At 37.5% G+C, this 18,221-nt stretch overlaps 2 protein-coding genes and 1 pseudogene across 4 annotated transcripts; 2 read left to right on the top strand and 1 right to left on the bottom strand.

Annotated features, from left to right (window-relative positions):
- Positions 1-2,975: 2,975 nt before the first annotated feature.
- Positions 2,976-9,874, bottom strand: LOC131004291 (villin-4-like; annotated as a pseudogene).
- Positions 9,875-10,308: 434 nt separating this feature from the next.
- Positions 10,309-13,559, top strand: LOC131004419 (probable GTP-binding protein OBGM, mitochondrial). Of its 3 annotated transcripts, none has more exons than XM_057931123.1 (6): positions 10,309-10,549; positions 11,018-11,274; positions 11,434-11,542; positions 11,887-11,969; positions 12,113-12,175; positions 12,246-13,559. In XM_057931123.1, exons 2-6 carry the CDS (start codon positions 11,143-11,145, stop codon positions 13,428-13,430), a joined length of 1,572 nt encoding a protein of 523 aa, XP_057787106.1. In that variant the 5' UTR covers positions 10,309-10,549; positions 11,018-11,142; the 3' UTR covers positions 13,431-13,559. The 3 variants fall into 3 exon arrangements, with proteins under 3 accessions (XP_057787106.1, XP_057787101.1, XP_057787091.1); XM_057931118.1 differs by having other exon boundaries at positions 10,376-10,549; positions 11,106-11,274; XM_057931108.1 differs by having other exon boundaries at positions 10,376-10,549; positions 11,097-11,274.
- A 157-nt stretch (positions 13,560-13,716) lies between these two features.
- On the top strand, positions 13,717-17,386 carry LOC131004515 (F-box protein SKIP24). The gene is made up of 5 exons (XM_057931220.1): positions 13,717-14,154; positions 14,455-14,628; positions 15,006-15,168; positions 15,260-15,400; positions 16,422-17,386. Exons 1-5 carry the CDS (start codon positions 13,871-13,873, stop codon positions 16,764-16,766), a joined length of 1,107 nt encoding a protein of 368 aa, XP_057787203.1. The 5' UTR covers positions 13,717-13,870; the 3' UTR covers positions 16,767-17,386.
- Positions 17,387-18,221: the final 835 nt, after the last annotated feature.

Here is an 18,221-nt window from a genome sequence, read left to right as displayed (position 1 = left end):
ATACTTTGTTTCTTTTCACTGCAAACATAATGAAATGCTACAAAAATATACATTAGTGGTCCTAGTAATTATTTTCTCAATTGTGTCAATCATCATTTTAATATTTGACCATAATATTGCAACCAAAATTTGTCCTTGAGATTAGATATGCTACGTACAAAAACAGTTTAAAATATGCATATAACGACTACACGAATTTATTTCATGGAGCGACTCGGATAATAAGAAATTAAAATTTGAAGCGCTTCAAATTTTAATGTATTTTTCTTAAAATACAAGTATCTCTAGCCAACAACCCACCTAAACCCTCAAAGGTAAGAAACATAATAAAATACAAAGCACAATTTCTCAAAATCCAAATGTTGAATCTCTTCAAGAAAACAGAAATCAATTTTTGGATCCATATATAGCAACGGAATTGCAACTACAAATTCGTAATAATTTCAAAAAATAATAAAGCAAACCAGGTCTCATCCACACATGTACAATTTTAGTAGGTAGAGCAAAGGCCATCGATGAATGCCAAAACAAGAAACAAGTCGAATTACAAAATTTAATATTTTTCCTAAATGGACCGGCGCTTTTATATCCCAAATTGGATTCTTGATATTACCATCATGAAATAGACAATTCAAACATTCCTAAATAAGAGAGCATAGCCCTATAAATAATTCCTAAAATTCCAAGGTTCAATCTATCTATCCAATAAGAGAATTTTTTTTAAAGGTTCACCATCTAATTAATGGCTTCAATGCTAACTCATCACATCACATTGAAGAAGACATACTTCTACAACTTCTACCCTACCAAGTCCGAGGAGGAGACCGCCAATCCAACGGGCTTCAGGTACCACCGGATGCTGGTCGAGATACGGGATGTCCGGCCACCGCCAGTGCTAGAGCCTCACCAGCCCTGGCAAATCAAGAAAACCTTAAACCACTACGAGATCACCTCCGGCAAAATGGCGGTGTCGTTCAACGACACTTTCGAGTACATCCTTCGGTATTGGAATTTTTGCATGGCCAACCACATAGCCATTTTAGGGCATAGAGTTGCTGTGGTTGTGTGGGATGTTACGAACGAGAAGCAGCCGAGGAAATATGAGGGAAACGACGTCTATTTCCAAATTACACCTACTCAGAATTATGTTCTTACATGCATGGATTTGATTAGAGATAGGAATTTGAAGGTGGATGACTACATTGGCCTTTATTGGGACTCTAGGCAGTCATTTTTTCGTGTTAAATTATTTTATTCTAATATGTCATCATAATATCTTGTTTTAATATGCTAGTTAAGATGATTGAAATTGTAATTTAATCAAGCCATATTGAAAAATTATGTGGTTTCTTGTACAATTATATATTAGCAATTCATATTAATTAGTCATATTTATTTTTTTACCTTTTTATTTTTTGTGAAGAAATTAGTCGATATTTTTTTTAGGAAAAAATTACCCGATATTTGTTGTTGTAATAAAAGCCTTTTTTTTAATCGAATAAAAGCGTTTTCTTAATAAATGATTTTGTACTAATTTTAGCACGTTATTTTTGGTTTTGGTTCTTTAATTGCATTTTTTTATTATTATCGAATCTAGTGTTGGGCTTTGTGGATACGTATCATAAATATAATTTATAGATGGGTAATTTTAAATACAGCCCCCAATTTTCTCGCCATAGTCCCTTATTTAAAAAATTAATAAAAATAATTATAATTTTATTATTATATCCTTATAGCCTCAATCTAAAATTTGCAATAGCACACACCTAACACCCTCTCTCGGCTCCTCTGCTGAAATTTGCAATAAAATTAGCACACACCTAACATAGCCACTTTCTCCCTCTCTCGGCTCCTCTGCTGCCACCGACCGACGGTGAGCGCCGCCTCCACAGCTGCCATTGCTCCCCCGCTCTCTCTCTATCCCTCTAACTCTCTCTCATCTCTTCCATGATGAAGGTGTAAATCGCCGCCGCCTCCTCTCTTTGGGCCAGAATAGCAGCCCCCAACAGCCACCTCTGCCGCCGTTCTTCCCTTGTTTTTTTCTTTTTTTTTTTTCCATATCTGGCGCTGCCCCTTTTGTCCTCGACTCCTCCATCCCCTCTTTCTTTTACTTCGGCAAAACAAAAGTCAACGCGACTCCGACGCTGACCGCCGACAGCCAGCTTGATCCGGCCCCCGAAACCCCTCGACTCGACATACGAGACAAAAACTCAAGCCAAAACAGTCGGCCATACATAGAGAATTATGGATAGGGCAGATTCAAATTTTAAAATCTGCAAATGATTAAATCAGTGTATTCATGCAAATATGTATCAAGATCTTTAATTTATTGCTCGTTTCCTCCAATTCTAAATATTCATGACGCTTGCTCCTTCAATTTCAAACGAGCATACGGGAGCTATAAGGATATAATAGTAAAATTATAATTATTTTTATTATTTTTTTAAATAAGAAGCTATGGTGAATAAATTGGGAGTTGTATTTAAAATTACCCTTTATAGATTTACTTCACTTTTTTTTTTGAGAGAAAGAAGATTAATTTACTTCACTAATATCTGTAAAACTGATTCAATTGACAATTAAATATCTATAAATTACTGTTATATACTATACTATAAAATAGGATACCAAATTAAGAATCACGAGTTAGAACTAATAAGTAGAAATGTAGGGATTCGCCTAAAAAAAAGTAGAAATGTGGAATTATTACCTTAATGTGAAAAAGACAGTGGATTATGGACCTTAATTTATCCAATTTAAGGAAAGTCTAGGACCACTGTCATTAGGCTTACATTGGACTAATATTGTTGTAATACATTTACAGAAAATTTATATTCATATACTACTATATTATATAGTCTTATGAGCTATTTATACTTTGGTTAAAGATAAGTATGCAGAGACTTTAGTTATTTAACCACAAAAAATTGTATTTAAAGTACTAAAGAGGAAAAATGTTTATAATGTAGACTAGGTAATAAAAAAATAAAAAAGTGTGAATTTTATTGAATAGCCAAATAATGAGTGGAGTGGTTTTACATTTTCCTGTACACACTTCCCGCCCTTTTGCAGCCTAAAAACTGTATATTTGCAAGTTCCTACATACCTCTGCTAAACCGTTCTAAGAAAACAAATGAATTGCTGTATAAGAAAAATAATGCAGGCTCACAGGCCGAAACAACTATCTCAGCAAATTCAAAAAGAAAAGAATATTTAAAAAATCAACTGATTCCGAAGTTGTAGGAGGTTTCAGAACAATTCTAGAGCCGTCTTGATCTTATTCTGTTTCCATTTCGGCAGCTTGTAGAATGCACTCTTGTTCATCCCAAATTTGGCCTTGAAATCTTCCGATGACAAATAAGCCTGCACACCAAACATCATCGTCCAAATCTCAAACAAACACGAAACCATCACAAATAGCAATTCAGACAAATGCAAACCTCTCGCTTAGTGACATCAATGTCTGGAGCTGGATCAGTCGAGTTTGTTCTGAGGCGATCATATGGATGCGTTGTGAGTCCTTCGTCGTCATCAGCTTCGTCTTCCTTCATGTCCTCCTGTATGGTCTCTGGCTTCGGCTCCTCGCTCCTAGGCTTGGGGACGTCACGGCCTGTTCCAGCACCAACTTTGGTTGGAACCTTCTAGAATATTCAAACCGGTTGTTGATGGAGTAGGAACTGAAAAAACATACCTCTAATAGAGCGAGGGAAGATGAGCTGGCGAGCAGGTCCAGGTTGCTCGAAGCCTTTACTCAGTGCTGCTATGGCTGCTGATCTCTGGTTAGTTGCATCTGGAATGTTCACGGACTTCGGGTAGAGCTTGCTCACAATAGGTGGAGGAGTCGACAGGTTCCTTGCATTATTAGGACTCTCGAAAGTAGATGCTAGAGCGTTGAATGCCGGAGATCTTCCTCGTACACGGTTTCTTTCCGGGGCCACAGACAAACTTCTAGAACGTTGCTGCGACTTTTCTGGTGCACCGGACCTCCCAGCAATCGCAATAGGTATTCTCCTCCTCGGTTTCTAGGTACACATAAATATATAAGACTATAAGAGTTGAGAAAGGCCGAGACTTGCTCAAATTATGTAAATAGAAACTTACTTCCACCATTGGAGTACCACCATGTTTGACGATAGCCAGTTTTCTTTGGAAAGAGTTGCCATGCATCTGTGAAAATACGAGTAAATGAGTACTAACTCATTAATCGATGAGATTTTGACAGGGACCACTCACTGCAAATTTTCTGGAGTCCCAAGTGAAGAAACGTGTGAAAAATGCAGGTTCGTTCCCTTCGGTAATGATGTATATTGGTGCTTGCTTCGATATTTTCTCGCCAAGAAAGTCACGCTCCAGAAATTTCTGCCAAAAAAAGAGGTTATCAAAACTGGTTTTTTACATGCCATTATTCCTCAAAAATGTGAAACATACCTCCCCCAGATTTAAAGCATTCATCTTATTTTTAGTTTCGACCATTTGCCCGATCCAGACATAAATGTCGGAGTGGCAATCAACGATGAATATATCTTCAGTCATCAGATCATCCTGGTTGAAATTGTATACCTCAGCCACCTGCAAAACGAAATAATATTTAAGAAAATAAGTAAGAAAGAAGGTGTAACTCAGATATGTTTCATGTTTCCTCCATAAAATACCTTGAGATCTCCTGAAAAGGTGGACCACAGTTATACAAGAATGACAAAAGAAACCAGTTAGTTGGATTCATCATGGATAAAGAAAAAAAATGAAAAGAATTTATTAAATTAGAAAGAAAATGATGCCATGCCATTGGATATAGTGCATGAGAACAGATGAGGATCGCCTTCAGCCACTCTTGTGATTTTCTGCTTTGCGTACTCGGATTTTTTCCCACCTATCAGACCCCAAAACTGCTCGGATTCTGCACCTTCTTTTTGAAATCTAGACTGCACCTCTGGCTGAAAATATAAAAGATGATTATTTATAAAAAAAAAAAAAAAGCATCATCAAATCTGCATGTCACATTCTGAGAGATATAGAATTTGATCTACTGGTATCAGACCTTCAAAATATCGAGCCACCTCTCAGGCAAGCTCCTGCTCTTCTGTCGTCGTGGAACTTCCTAGCCAGGTGAAAGCAGAGGCACCACTGTGTAGTATGTAACAGTAGGAGGAATTCAACGACGAGCCCACCTGAATCAATCAAGTAATACAAGTGAAGGCCTAGTTTTATAGAAAAATAGGTATTAGCAGATAGTGTAAATGTCACACACACATCACAGATGAAAAAAATTTGGAGCAGAAAAGCTTACAGGTTCTACTTGTATTGCTTGCATATTTTCAGGTCCCGTCCCCTGAATTCTAAACAGTGCAAGTCCATCCTCTGAGTATGTATCGTCTGCAAGTCCTTTCTTGGCAAGGTTATTCTTGTATCCAGCGCTAAGACCACCCTGGTGATGTGCATATATTTATATCAAGAGCCATTGAAAGATATTGGAAAAGTGCTTATTTGTATTTGTTTTAACTCAAACCTTAAAGATGATGAAGCTCTGGAAAATGGCAAAGAACTGAACTGGCTCGAATCCTTCATAAATGCGAGCCTAGAAAAGCACAGAATGAACCATTGTGAATAACGAGGTTGAAGTTAGCGTTGGGAGATATGAGAATGAAGTTGTGAAGGAGGTAATATGCCTGAGCAGGGAAGAACTTCATAGTCTCAACCATCTTGCTAGCCTGTGAAGTTGCTGCTATCCTGTCTTCCTACAGAGAATGAATATCATGGTCAATTATTCCCACTAATATATACTGTGATTGATTTAATAATATGAAGCAAGATATTAAGCAACCAAAGATCACCTCAACACTTTGTTTCCCGAACCATGTCCCTATAAGATATTCCTCTCTATCTTCACCAGGATAAGAATATTGGAAGATGTAGCAATCACCACTGTAAAACTTTGACTGAGCAGGACCTTCGAGAATTGTCTTCTGATTACCATTAACGCGCCAAACCTGGCTCATTTAAGCAGTAAAAATAGACAAATCAGTACATGTTTGAAATATATATATATATATATATATATATATATATTTATATAGTGTGACATAATTACAGGATTTGTTATTATTGACAACAATAGGACGCTACACTTCTTTGCTAACATATTTAAAGTATATCGATACTAGAAACTTTAAAAGAGTTCTCCTAACCAGCATTTTAGAAATATACCCGAATGAGTTAGATCCTTTTTATTTGTGCTAGAGATTTTCAAAAATATAAAGTGACAACAGATAACAAGCTAATTGTTATGGAATAATTTATGAAGCACCAAGCAGCAGACATCCGTTTTCAATCACCTGTAGATCGCCTGTGCAATCTATATGAGGTTGAGGTTCGTCTTCTTGGGGAGCTTCGGCTTTCACAAGACCTTTCACATTAACTCCTTGGCGCTTTAGAAGTTCTAGAAAGCATCAAGATTAAGAGAGTAGAAAAGAGCTCAGCAAGCTACCAGAGCAAATCTTGATATTATATGCAATGAATAATGTTGGAAGGATTATCTGCCGCATGGATCACTGACCTGCTACCTTTCCCTTAGCATCCTGATTCGTGGAGGCGGTTGGCTCAGGCCAGGAATCGAACTTTGCCTTGAATATCACTGTCTCAAAGCCCTCCATCACACGGATTACATGAAAATCAGATTTGTTTAGGCTTTGCAGTAATTCCTTTAAGAAGAATGACAGAATTGAGTTAGTACAGTGACAGAATTTGATAAATCAAACAGAGGAAGTTTGGTAGCTGAAGCAGCGATATTTACATGAACTTTGCTGCTGAGAGTTTTGCGTTCCTCAAGAGAAGTACTTTTGCCTACCCAAACAAAGACTTCCATCCCGCAATCGAGAATATAACATTTGCTTGAGTTCAACAGCTGCCTTGCCAAAGAATCAACCTCAACAGGTACTGCCTCTCCCTTCTCAATGCTTAAACATTATAGACTTTATCAGCTTACATGTAAAATTCTATGAACCATAATCACAGATCATTGTTTTTATGCATTCTTCCTTCAACAATTTAAAATGAACTTAAGATTATTTTTTATAGAATGTTGGTTAAATGTAATGCGAAATTTCAATCCATTTATTGCCAATACTGCATCTAAGGCCTATAAGATAAATATTAGCAACATTCTATATCATAGCTATCGGTCAAATGCAGATGAGAAAGAGCAGAAGAGGAATGTGAAGGGAAAAAATACATACCAGAAAAGCTTAGGATGAACAACACGAGGGCTCTTGGGTACAGAGTATACTTTCCTCGGAAGTGGAGCAAAGCCACCGAAGATATTCCAAAATTCTCCAGCCGCAGCATCAGCCATCAATTTTCCATCTTCTGCAGTCAAGACACGAGGCAGATGTCACGCAAACTTGGCCAAATAATGCTAGAGGAAAAGGAAAAAAGATGCAAGTAGTAGCATAGTTACCAACAGCTGCTATTTCACATTTCCCATCATGATAAGTATCTTTAATGTACTGGACAACTTCCAGTGCTTTAGCCCTCTCTTGAATCGAAGAGTTGGAGCCATTAAACTGAAATATTTTAGACTTTGTATCTAAAACGAAGATGTCATCATGATTTAGAGACGACCGAGCAAAAGGCACCTGTCCTATGATAAAATGTGATATTAGATGAAAGGAATGTATACTAGAAAGATTAATCATCCGGAGAGTATAAGGAACAACAGTTCTACTTGCCTCGTTCACATTGACGACATGTTTCCCTTTACATACATACAAGCGGTTTGGGTGATCTTCAGCTTCGACATGCTTAAAGCCAGAGGAAAATCCACCTTGTTGAGGTATTATGCATGGCTTAAAATAGGAAAGGAACCTCTCTGATTCATGGCCTTGTACTTCACGATATTGAATAGCACGCCCACCAAGCACTGCATCTAGCTCGACTGTCTTGATGGCAGCTGCACCAGCTTCATCCTATATAGGACAATATATTAACAATCAAGGAATGTTTTATACCAGACAAGGTGAATATTATGGATAATGATACAATTAAATACTTGCCTGGCTAGTCTCTTTACCTAGCCAATAGTGAATATCATGACGGAGGGTGCCACTCTTCAAGGCAGTGGTCTACAGAAAGAAGACAGAGTAAGGCACAAACAAGTTCCTCCATCATAGCCACATGAAAAGAAGAGAGAGAGATGTCTAGGTGGTATTGTGCTTGAAGATCGAGCTAAAAATTACCCTCTTGTGCTATAGAATTGGATTAAAATAAGTGCAAGAACGTTTTACTAGAACAAAAAAAATCAAAAGTTACCTTTAGAATCACATAAGAATCACCAGCGAAAAATTTTCCATGTGAAGATTGTGGGACTGCAACAGGTTGGAAATTTTCAATTCGCCAAATCTCCATCCCGCTATATAAAAGTCAAGGAGACAAATACAAGTACACACATGATTGCAAATAGATGAATTTTACTTCTGCTACACAAACTTGTATTTAATAGTCCCCATGCCCTTATCAATAGAACCTCAATTAGCAAACAGAAATGAGCAAATATTGGAATCACAATCTCATAGTGATGTTCAGGAAAGTTCGATATGGTAGAATCAGGATACGCTTTCTGTCCTGCCCCTTGGAGAGCAGGATCCAAATCCTTCATTGAAATAGACATAGTGTCCTCCCAACTCCTCTAAAATTGTCAATTCTGGAAGCCGTCCTGAGAAGATAAAGACAAAAAATATTTAGTAGTCATTAGTTTCATACAGGTTAATGCACTCCATCTCATGTAACTAAGATGGAAACACAAATTTGCATTAACTGTGAAACTTTCTACCTAATAGTACTAAAAGTCAATAAACAACAGATCAGAAACGGACTTATTTTGAGAATAGTTGAGAGAACAAATACTCTGTTAAAGATCCAATCATGAATACATTGATTCTTAAATTTGGAACCAATCTTTTAAGTTTAAAAACAAAAACTCTATATGCCAACGACAGTATATACCAAAAGGCATTATCATGCTTAAATAGCCAGCTACATAGGTAGTAAAAAAAAACAAAAATAAAAATCCCCAAATCATCCATGCATTTCCAGATGAAGCCTTTTCGCTACACTGATCATAAAGTTTCAATGTTAAAGCATACAAATGCAGAGCATACTTAGCATTTGACACCAAATCGTACAATCATATATTCAATCTCTCCTATAATCTACAAAGGCAAATTTGATAACAAAGTTAAAAGAAACGAGAAACAAAGGAATGCAGTTTTGCTAGTCACCTTATATCTGTCGATGATGTAGCCCCCTTGAAAACGAATCAAACGCATACGATACAACCGCTGCACTAAATTGCCAAGACTGATGATGACAAGATTGAATGTGAAGAAGAGAGGAAAAAATGAAATGATCTCGACAGACGAAAGTATTTCCTGATGGAAACAGAGAGAGAAAGCACAAAGCATGCGTGTTTTTTGGGGAGGAAGAGAGAGATAGAGAATGAAGCGTGCCTATCTATAACGGCAGCTAAAAATAGAAGCGCCTCTCTACAGAGCATAACCAGAAATCAACTGTGAAGATTCAATCAGCATTATTCCAACAACAAAAAATAATGCCATATCAATCGACGTAGCTATTATTACAGCCACCTTTGGAGTGGTCTAGTTAACTAAATAATTTTAAAAATAAATAAAATTAAGGGAAAATGGAGAATCTCTTGAGTGAAGAAGAGTGCAGTGTGGACAGTTTTGGAAATTTCGGTGACATAATTATTTGTGGAATTAGATAAACGGTGTCGGAGTGAATTCCATTGTATGGTGGTGATGGAGCTGATTTCCTATTTTGAGGGACTGAAAGAGAAGGGAGGCCGGATAGCCTCCATGATTCATGCATCACCATGAAGATGGAACAAGTTTTCTTTTACTCTTATATACTGTATTTTCCAAGCAGTTTTTCATTTCCTTTGGGTTTCTAACTTACTACTAAATTTGAGCCCAAAATTAAATAAGTTTGAACATGAGTAAAGACCCAAAAGAATTTGAGCCCACTAGTCTATTTTTCGGTTTTCTATATGACCCAATTTAGTGTAATAAATTTCTATAATTTCATAATTTTAACTCATCTTCTATAGCTCTCAAATTTTAGTTATATCAAATATACCAATTAAAATAGATGAAAAAAGGAAGCAAAACTGAAATTAAAAAATATGAGAAATAATTGATTATGATATAATAATATACGTACAAAGGACATAAATGTAGGAAAATAAATCAATAAAGATATGAACGAGAAAAAAAAAAAAAAAAAAACAGTGCAAGAAGTAAATATGTAAATATAAAATTGCAAGGTTAAATTTCAAAGGGACAAAACTGGCATTTCTTCTAGTTCCACACTTCAACTATTTAAGCTACAAACGCAAGATTCAACTTTTACGTTGTTCTCGTTCGAGCTTAAACCCTCCATAGCTGAAGATATCTTCGGTCTTCAGCCACCATTTGTCTTTATTGCTGGTGGCGGTTCCATACCATTGAGCCCAACTGGGAGTTCTGTTTAAGTTCAGGTGAAGATTTCTTCTCTAACCTTCTCATCTTTTTGTTATAATTCTTTTGGGGGGATTCTGTAACAAAATTTTGGTGGCTGTCCTTTTTCTATCGAGTTTGATTATAGTCGCTTTAAATGTGATTTGGGTGTTGCGAGCTGGAATAATCTCTAATCTACTAAATGCATGTTACTACGAAATGTATTGGCGATGCATGTTACCTGTTCGACGAAATGCATGAATGATGTAGTTATTTATTGTTCAAGTTTACATCTTTTTATCTTAAATTACGCATTTGAGTTGCTGCAGCCCTTTCTCTCCGGTTGATAAAAGATGTTCTTTTTTACTTTGCTAATGTGTTGATCCTATTTTCCCTTGCTTTTCATGAATTTTTCAAATGATCTGCACCCGTTCTGTTTCCGCTACCTAGTCAGTTTCAGATTCAAAAAAATGTGAACTTTATAGTAACTAAAAAATTTGTTATCTTAGATTCATTTGTGGAGCTTGGCCTTGCAAGTCAGTGCTGATTGTAATTTGATTTCTGTCAAATGACTCGGCATCTATCAAGAACCCACAGATATTGATCTCCTTGAGTGACGAGGTGTTGAGAAGGGATGTGGTCATGGAGCAGAAAAACAACCACGTATTTGGAAGCTATCACAAAATTCTCAACGTCGCAATGGCTTTCCCTTTCTTGCTCTTATTCAGGCAGTTCTTCCATGAGGAAGAAAGTTGCACCTTTACAGGTAAATAGTTCCATTTTTTTTGTTGCCTCCTCTTGTGCATGTTGTTTATCATACCAAAATTTTAAGTTCCTTGCCTAGTTACGTGCGCACAAACAGGAAAATTTATGTTTTGTTAGTGGTTAATCTTTCCCTATCTACATTGTCCTTTATTTTTTATAGGAGCGCAAAATGATAGATCAATTCAGGCTATGTGCTAAAGGAGGTGATGGAGGAACTGGTTGTTTCAGTGTTCGTCGCAGCCGTCATGACCGACGTGGCAGACCTGATGGTTAGTCTTTGTCACCATCCTGGATATATGTCACCCTTTGCGTTTTCCGCTTCAACACATCAACCCCCATTAAACAACAAAGTAAATATGCTAATACAATTGTCTTTTAATCACATCAATGTTTCAAACTATAATTTCAGTAGTCAGATTGTACTGGCTAAAACTAAAACAAGAAGCATGATAGATATATTGTTGCTTCTGATTGAGCTCACAACCCCTTCTATTCTCCCAATGTGGATTAAATTCTTTTCACCTTTACTAGAATCAAGTAGCAAACAGATGATGTGCTTCCATTGCCCTTCCAGTTATGTCCCCTCCTTATATCGTGTGATTGCACAATGCAGGTGGTGATGGTGGCAGAGGTGGTGATGTGATCTTAGAATGTTCCGCGGCAGTTTGGGACTTCAGAGGTCTGCAACATCATATTGTGGGTTACCCTTTTTCTAACGCCACTTGATATTTTATATTAATGGACACCAGTTAGCACCAATTTATTTTCAACTTTCCGGATAGCACCTCTTAAGTTATTGCATCCAAATGCTTGTATTAACAACTCTAACATGTTCCCAGAATGCAAAGAGAGGAGGGAATGGAATTTCCAAAAATATGATAGGGAGTCGAGGAGATGACAAGGTTGCTTTCAAACTTATAACTGCATATAATCAGTGCTCTCTTAAGTTACTGAAAATATTTTCTCTGGTAGGTTGTTCTGGTACCTGTTGGCACTGTTATTCATCTTATTGAGGGCGACTTCCCCTCTTCGGTCGAGAAAAAGTCTTCTGGAATATTGGATCCTTGGGACATCCCTGGTACGCTTGATTTTGGTTCTTCTGAATCTTCCCGGCAATCAACTTCTGAGGGAAGAGAAAAGATGGAGAAGACGGCCAATGTTAATGAGAACTCAGCTCCTTCAAGTAAAGAGGACTTCAAAGAACCACCTTCTCCTCAATTTTCTCATTCCAGAGGAAAACCCCGTAATCAAATTGAATCCGATTTCTTCCCTAAGGCGCATGGCTACAGCGAGTGGGAGGATATGGATGGTGAAGTAAGCGTGTCTGGATCAGAGTGCGAGGAAGATATGGAAGAGGTAGATGAAATACAGTACAACGTTGCTGAACTAACAGAGCCTGGCCAGCAAATCATTGTTGCCCAAGGAGGTGATGGCGGTCTGGGCAATCTGCATTTGACAAAAGGTTCTAAGACGAGCAAAAATCCTGCCGCCTTGAAAATGGAGGACATGCCTGACGATGATGCCCATGAAGCACTTAATGTCGGCTTGCCTGGCACTGAAGCTGTTCTTCTGTTAGAGCTCAAGAGTATTGCTGATGTGGGCCTTGTGGGGATGCCAAATGCTGGTAAAAGCACTCTTCTCGGTGCATTATCAAGGGCTAAGCCTACGGTTGGCCACTATGCCTTCACCACCCTAAGACCTAACTTAGGTAACATAAACTTTGATGATCTTTCCATCACTGTTGCTGATATCCCAGGGCTTATAAAGGGAGCACATGAAAATCGCGGTCTTGGACATGCCTTCCTACGTCACATTGAACGCACCAAAGTATTGGCGTATGTGGTGGATTTAGGTGCAGCCATAGATGGTCGAAAGGGCATACCTCCATGGGAGCAGCTGAAGGAACTGATGTTGGAGCTAGAATTCTATCGCGAGGGCCTCTCCGGTCGACCATCCTTGGTTGTAGCGAATAAAATTGACGAGGCAGGGGCAGAACAAGTGTATCAAGAGCTGAAGCAAAGAGTGCATGGTGTTCATATTTTCCCAGTCTGTGCTGTTCTGGAAGAGGGAATATCAGAGTTAAAAGCTGGTCTCAAGATGCTTGTGGATGGAGAAGAGTCGCCGCAACTAAAATTGGATAGTATTGTGGTTGATTAGATCAGTGTATAAAAGCTTGATTCTGTTTATGTTTTATTTATAGGGATCTTTTCGTGGGAAAACAAAATAGGATAGCAATTACTCAAAATGAAAGAAATTAATCAATTGATTATTCGGTTTCTTTTGCAATACCAAAGGCAAGGCGGCTATATTCTCTGTTTTAGTTTTTTCTTTCTAAAATAACAATATTCACTATATATAATAGGAGAGGTAATTAGTTAATCAAAGTGACATGCAAGTCAGAAAGATCCTAATCCAGTCTTAAATTAAACAAGCACGTGAAGATTTTTGAGAGTTGACGGCCCACTTGTTCTTATTAGGGCTGATCCACTCGTGAACGGCCCAATCGAGCAATCATGATTCATGATCATTAATCATATGTCTGAAGCTAAGCGAGTGACCGGTGAGGTGACGAAGGGAATTCTGGAGCTACAACAAAAATGTCGGTGCTACCGGACGAGCTGTGGAGAAGCATAATGGAGATTGGTATTCAAACCAAAACTCTAGATTACAAGAATCTGTGCTGCCTCTCCATCACCTGCCGCCGGCTTCGGCGACTCGCCGCCGAAGATTCTCTCTGGTCGCATCTTCTTCTTTCCGATTTCCCTTCTACGAAAAACAATTCAAATTCGGGCGACGGTGATAGGAAAATCGGTACCCGAGATAACAGTTACACCTCGTCTTCAAATTCCAGCAGCATGGCCAAGTACCTCTACCAAATTAGGTATTGATTTGGGGTAATTTTTAGCCTTTATATTGGTGAAGTTATTCAACCATTAGTTTTCGATTAAGAAAAAAAATCCGCGTTTTTGGTTTAGGTATATCTAGATGATTGATGAAATACATGAATTCGGAAAGAAACTATTAACTTTTTCGATTAGAATGAAAGACGGAATTTTTGGCTTAGATTATTAAGACGATTGAGAAAATAACTGGAATTGGAAAGATAGTTTTGTTGAGTAATCTGGTCTTTTACGGATGGTATCAAAAAGTTTCAATTGATTGGTTGCAAAATCTATGACAGGTATGAGAAGGATAGAGAAAAAAAGCGGCTAGCACACAGAAGAGCTATTCTTAGAATCGAGAGTGAAATAGCTGAGCGTTTGAGGAAAATTGGGGAGATAAAGCTCCAGTCCTTGGAGGAGAAAAAGAAGATGAGTAAGGCAGTTGCTGAGCTGTTCAATCTGCGTAGGATAAGGTAATGAAGTTCTTATTTGCGGAGATGGTATGAGTTGCAGATGCCATTTTTGTTCTTTTCGTGCTTGTGTTGATGAATTAGAGCTATTTGACACTCACTTTGTTGATAAGAATTGAGGTGCTTTTAGTTTGTAGATCATGAGATAGCAATATGATGCATGAAGAGGTAAATGTTGAGGAGTTTGTTAGAAGTGGTTTGACTCATAGGATTGGAAACTGTTCATAAATTGATTTTCTGAGTCGATAAGGATGCTGCTTTTCCAAATTGCATGGTGAATCTTGGGATAATTTGATATGTACATGGCCTCGTAGTAGTTAGTTTCTCGAGTTTGGCCCTCTTTGTCCTTTAAGCAAATCTTGGAATTGTGATGTTCTCAGGCAAGCTTCTGTTGCAGTGAATGTTTGGCAGCCAGAAATTATTCGGAGCAGACAAAGGGAGATGGTTCAACAGACCAATGTGCCTGTTGATGTTCGGATCAATGCTCTCGAGATGGAGCTTAGCCTTTGCAAGCAACAGATTGCAGCGTTTGATAATGCCATTGTAAGATAGTAAGCTTCCTTATAGCAGACAATAAATATTGGATGCTGGTGTACAACATTCAATGATTTCGCTGCTTCGTGTCCTATTGCAGCGAGTTGAGAAAAAGAGGTGCCGCGCAGCTGAAGAAGAGCTGGCTTCGGTGAAATACCATCCGTTGCACGATCTTGAGAACACTAGGGGACATTCAAGTGGATGCGGAGTTAGAAGTACAAGGTTGAAACATACCTCAATGGTAAGCGACTGATTAAAATAGTTTCCTTTTGAACTCCTCATAATGAGGGAAGTCACAGCCGATCATTACATACATATGCCTCCTCTATCTATATGGGCTCCCAGAATCTGGATACGAGTATAGTCTGACGGATATGTCGGTCGAGGTGGTTGAAACAAGTTATTGTATTTAATTAGTAGAGCTCTTGAATTGCAAGAAATGTGTATTTCTGAATTTACAAGCGTCGATATAAATCTTAGTAAAGTTAGGATACTTAAAAAAAAAGGGCTGGATACTAGATTTCCTCATGTACGTTACTGAATTTGTTTCTTACCATACATCTCTCACCCTAAATTGTTTTCATTTTTAATGAATATATGTCTATGTTGGTCGAAATTACTATGATCTGAAACAATTTGAAACCAAATAAAATGTCTTTTCGATCCAAGGATTTTAAATATACTATGATTTTTTTTAGATGCGCGATTACTAAAGACGAATAATATGATATTCGAACATATGAAACCGTCGAAATGGACCAAATCAACGTATTCTTGACTTAATTTTTCTAATATATTTTCCTACCATAGTATTGTTTTGTTATTCGTCGAAACCTTTATTTCAAATTGGGATGAGATATAGGAGTATCTTATAACTAGCAATTTAAGAGTTTTTTTTTTTCTCGGGTGGAACTTGACGATCGAACTTTTATCCTATGTACAGTTGCCCATTTAAGTTTTGTTTTCTTCAATTCTTTTAGGCTTTTAGCATGTAATTTTCTTAAAATGTGAATAAATATTATATAACCTATAAAATCATTATAAACGTTTGATCGTAAAAATATGAAAAAGGATCAAGATTATGGAATCGCATACGGAAATCTTTCTCCAAAGGGAAAAGGAAAAAGATATAGACAAAAATGAATTTACACAGATGATGGATTTACAATGCCAACAACATATAGTACATAAATAGAAAAAAATAAAAAGAGGAGGCCTATTTCAGTGCTTTATTTTATCACAGCTTGTTTCCTCATCAACAGGTCCCTGAATGCTTCATCATTGGCCTTGAGCATAAGCGGCAGTGCAACCTTCACTCCACAACGTACAACCTCCATATGCCGAGGCTTAATCCTATTCTCCAAACTGAAGGCAAAATACTGTGGAAACTCCTTCAATTCCTCCAATTTTCCCTCCATCTCCTTGGTAAAATACTCCAATTTCGGCTTGAAATTGTTCTCAATACTGAACGTGAAGAGCGCCGGACATCTCAGAACCATCTCCACGGCATCCCTCTTGGAAAATCCCAAGCTCACAAAGTAATTAAGCTTGGGGATGAGCGTGTTCTCGACGCTGGAGACCAGCAGAATCGGGTCTTGATAAGCTAGCGCGTGCAGATCCTTGAACCCTAATCTCTGGAGATAAAACAGAGCCGGCTTCAATTGATCTCTGACGCTCGAAACCAGGAGCCTCGGGCACTTGTTGATCACTTTTCTGAAATTGTAATCGGAAACTCCGAGATCGTGGGAGAGGAAGTTGAAAACCGGAGCGAGATCGGATTTGATGTCGGAGGTGAGGATGGTAGGGCACATACCGAAGATTCTGCCCAAATCCTTGAGGTGGATGCCCTTGGACTGGAGGAAAGTGACGATGGCGTGGATGGCGTGGAGGGAGGCGGTATGGAGAGCGGGGTTCACGGACAGGGCGCGGCCGGAGTCAACACCCATGATCTCGAGGCAGAGGATTTTCTCCTTGAATTGGAAGGAGATGTTGGTGTGGGTCGTTTGGTAGAGAGGGTGTGTTTGGAGGAGAGTTTTGGGTTTGGCGCTTCTTAGGAGGATGTTTTGCGGTTCGGGATTCGGAGAGATGCACATGGAGGTCCGGCATGATGTCGCCGCTGGAAGCATGGCGGCGCCGCCGTGAGATGCGTGGAAATGGAGGTGAAGGTGAAGGTGAAGTAGGAGTTGGATTTCTCCTCGCGAGGATTGAGTTTTGATCTGATCCTACAGGACTGGCACGTGACAATTTGGCCTCAGTTTATTGGCTCATAATGGATTTCAGCAGATTGGGTTACTCTACTTTCTCTCAATAAATCAAACTAGGACAGGTGGAATTTTCGCTTCAAAATGAATCATCTTCAATTACTTCCTCTATTATCTGCAAGTTTTATTAACTTTCGTCAATCTAGACTGACGAAAAGTTTATTACCTAATTTAAATTATTTTTATTACTAAATTACCCTTAATTTATATTGAAAATTTTCTAAAGAATTTTTTTCCTTTTATTACTGCAACACAATTTTGGAAACAAAATATTGATATGCATGGCCACTAATCAAGATGTCACTTTGTTTTAGAAATAATGTTAAACGGTTTTATTAATTCTTTTATTTAAAATACAAATATTTTCATTAATCATTATCCTATCTACTAATATTTGTTTTAAACAATAAAATTCATGGATAAGATAATACTACGATTTATTTTTAAAAAATATCCTTTAAACAATGTCACAATATTCTTCCAATATTTAATTGTACAAACTATATAATCTATATAATATATATATATATAAAAGAAGAGTTTTTTTTCCTCCAATTTTTCTCTATTTTTTTCTTTCTCTTCTCCCATTTATTTAAATATATTTTTATCTCTATTTTTTTATATAATTTAATTCTTTTTTAAAGATCATCAAATTTGGTTAATGAAGAATATGCATCTTAAATTTAAGTTTGTGACAAATTATTTAATAAGATATAAAAAATCATCAAAATGAATTTAAAATGAATAAATTATGAAAATTTTAATATATTTTATTTTCTCTCTTCTTACAACTTTTTATTT

This window comes from Salvia miltiorrhiza, chromosome 1 (assembly GCF_028751815.1).
Source record: "Salvia miltiorrhiza cultivar Shanhuang (shh) chromosome 1, IMPLAD_Smil_shh, whole genome shotgun sequence".
NCBI classification, from domain to species: domain Eukaryota; kingdom Viridiplantae; phylum Streptophyta; class Magnoliopsida; order Lamiales; family Lamiaceae; genus Salvia; species Salvia miltiorrhiza.
The sequence above is the reverse complement of the archived record's forward strand: the minus strand, read 5'-3'. Positions and strand labels throughout refer to the sequence as shown.

What these genes read in the sequence shown, in the direction of transcription:
- LOC131004419 (XM_057931123.1), top strand. Translation starts at nt 11,143, where the DNA reads ATGTGGTCATGGAGCAGAAAAACAACCACGTATTTGGAAGCTATCACA. An exon ending in AGAAAGTTGCACCTTTACAG is followed by an intron (nt 11,275 to 11,433) that starts GTAAATAGTTCC and finishes TATTTTTTATAG; the next exon opens with GAGCGCAAAATGATAGATCA. An exon ending in GAGGTCTGCAACATCATATT is followed by an intron (nt 11,970 to 12,112) that starts GTGGGTTACCCT and finishes ACATGTTCCCAG; the next exon opens with AATGCAAAGAGAGGAGGGAA.
- LOC131004515 (XM_057931220.1), top strand. Translation starts at nt 13,871, where the DNA reads ATGTCGGTGCTACCGGACGAGCTGTGGAGAAGCATAATGGAGATTGGT. An exon ending in AAGTACCTCTACCAAATTAG is followed by an intron (nt 14,155 to 14,454) that starts GTATTGATTTGG and finishes AATCTATGACAG; the next exon opens with GTATGAGAAGGATAGAGAAA. An exon ending in TTCAATCTGCGTAGGATAAG is followed by an intron (nt 14,629 to 15,005) that starts GTAATGAAGTTC and finishes TGATGTTCTCAG; the next exon opens with GCAAGCTTCTGTTGCAGTGA.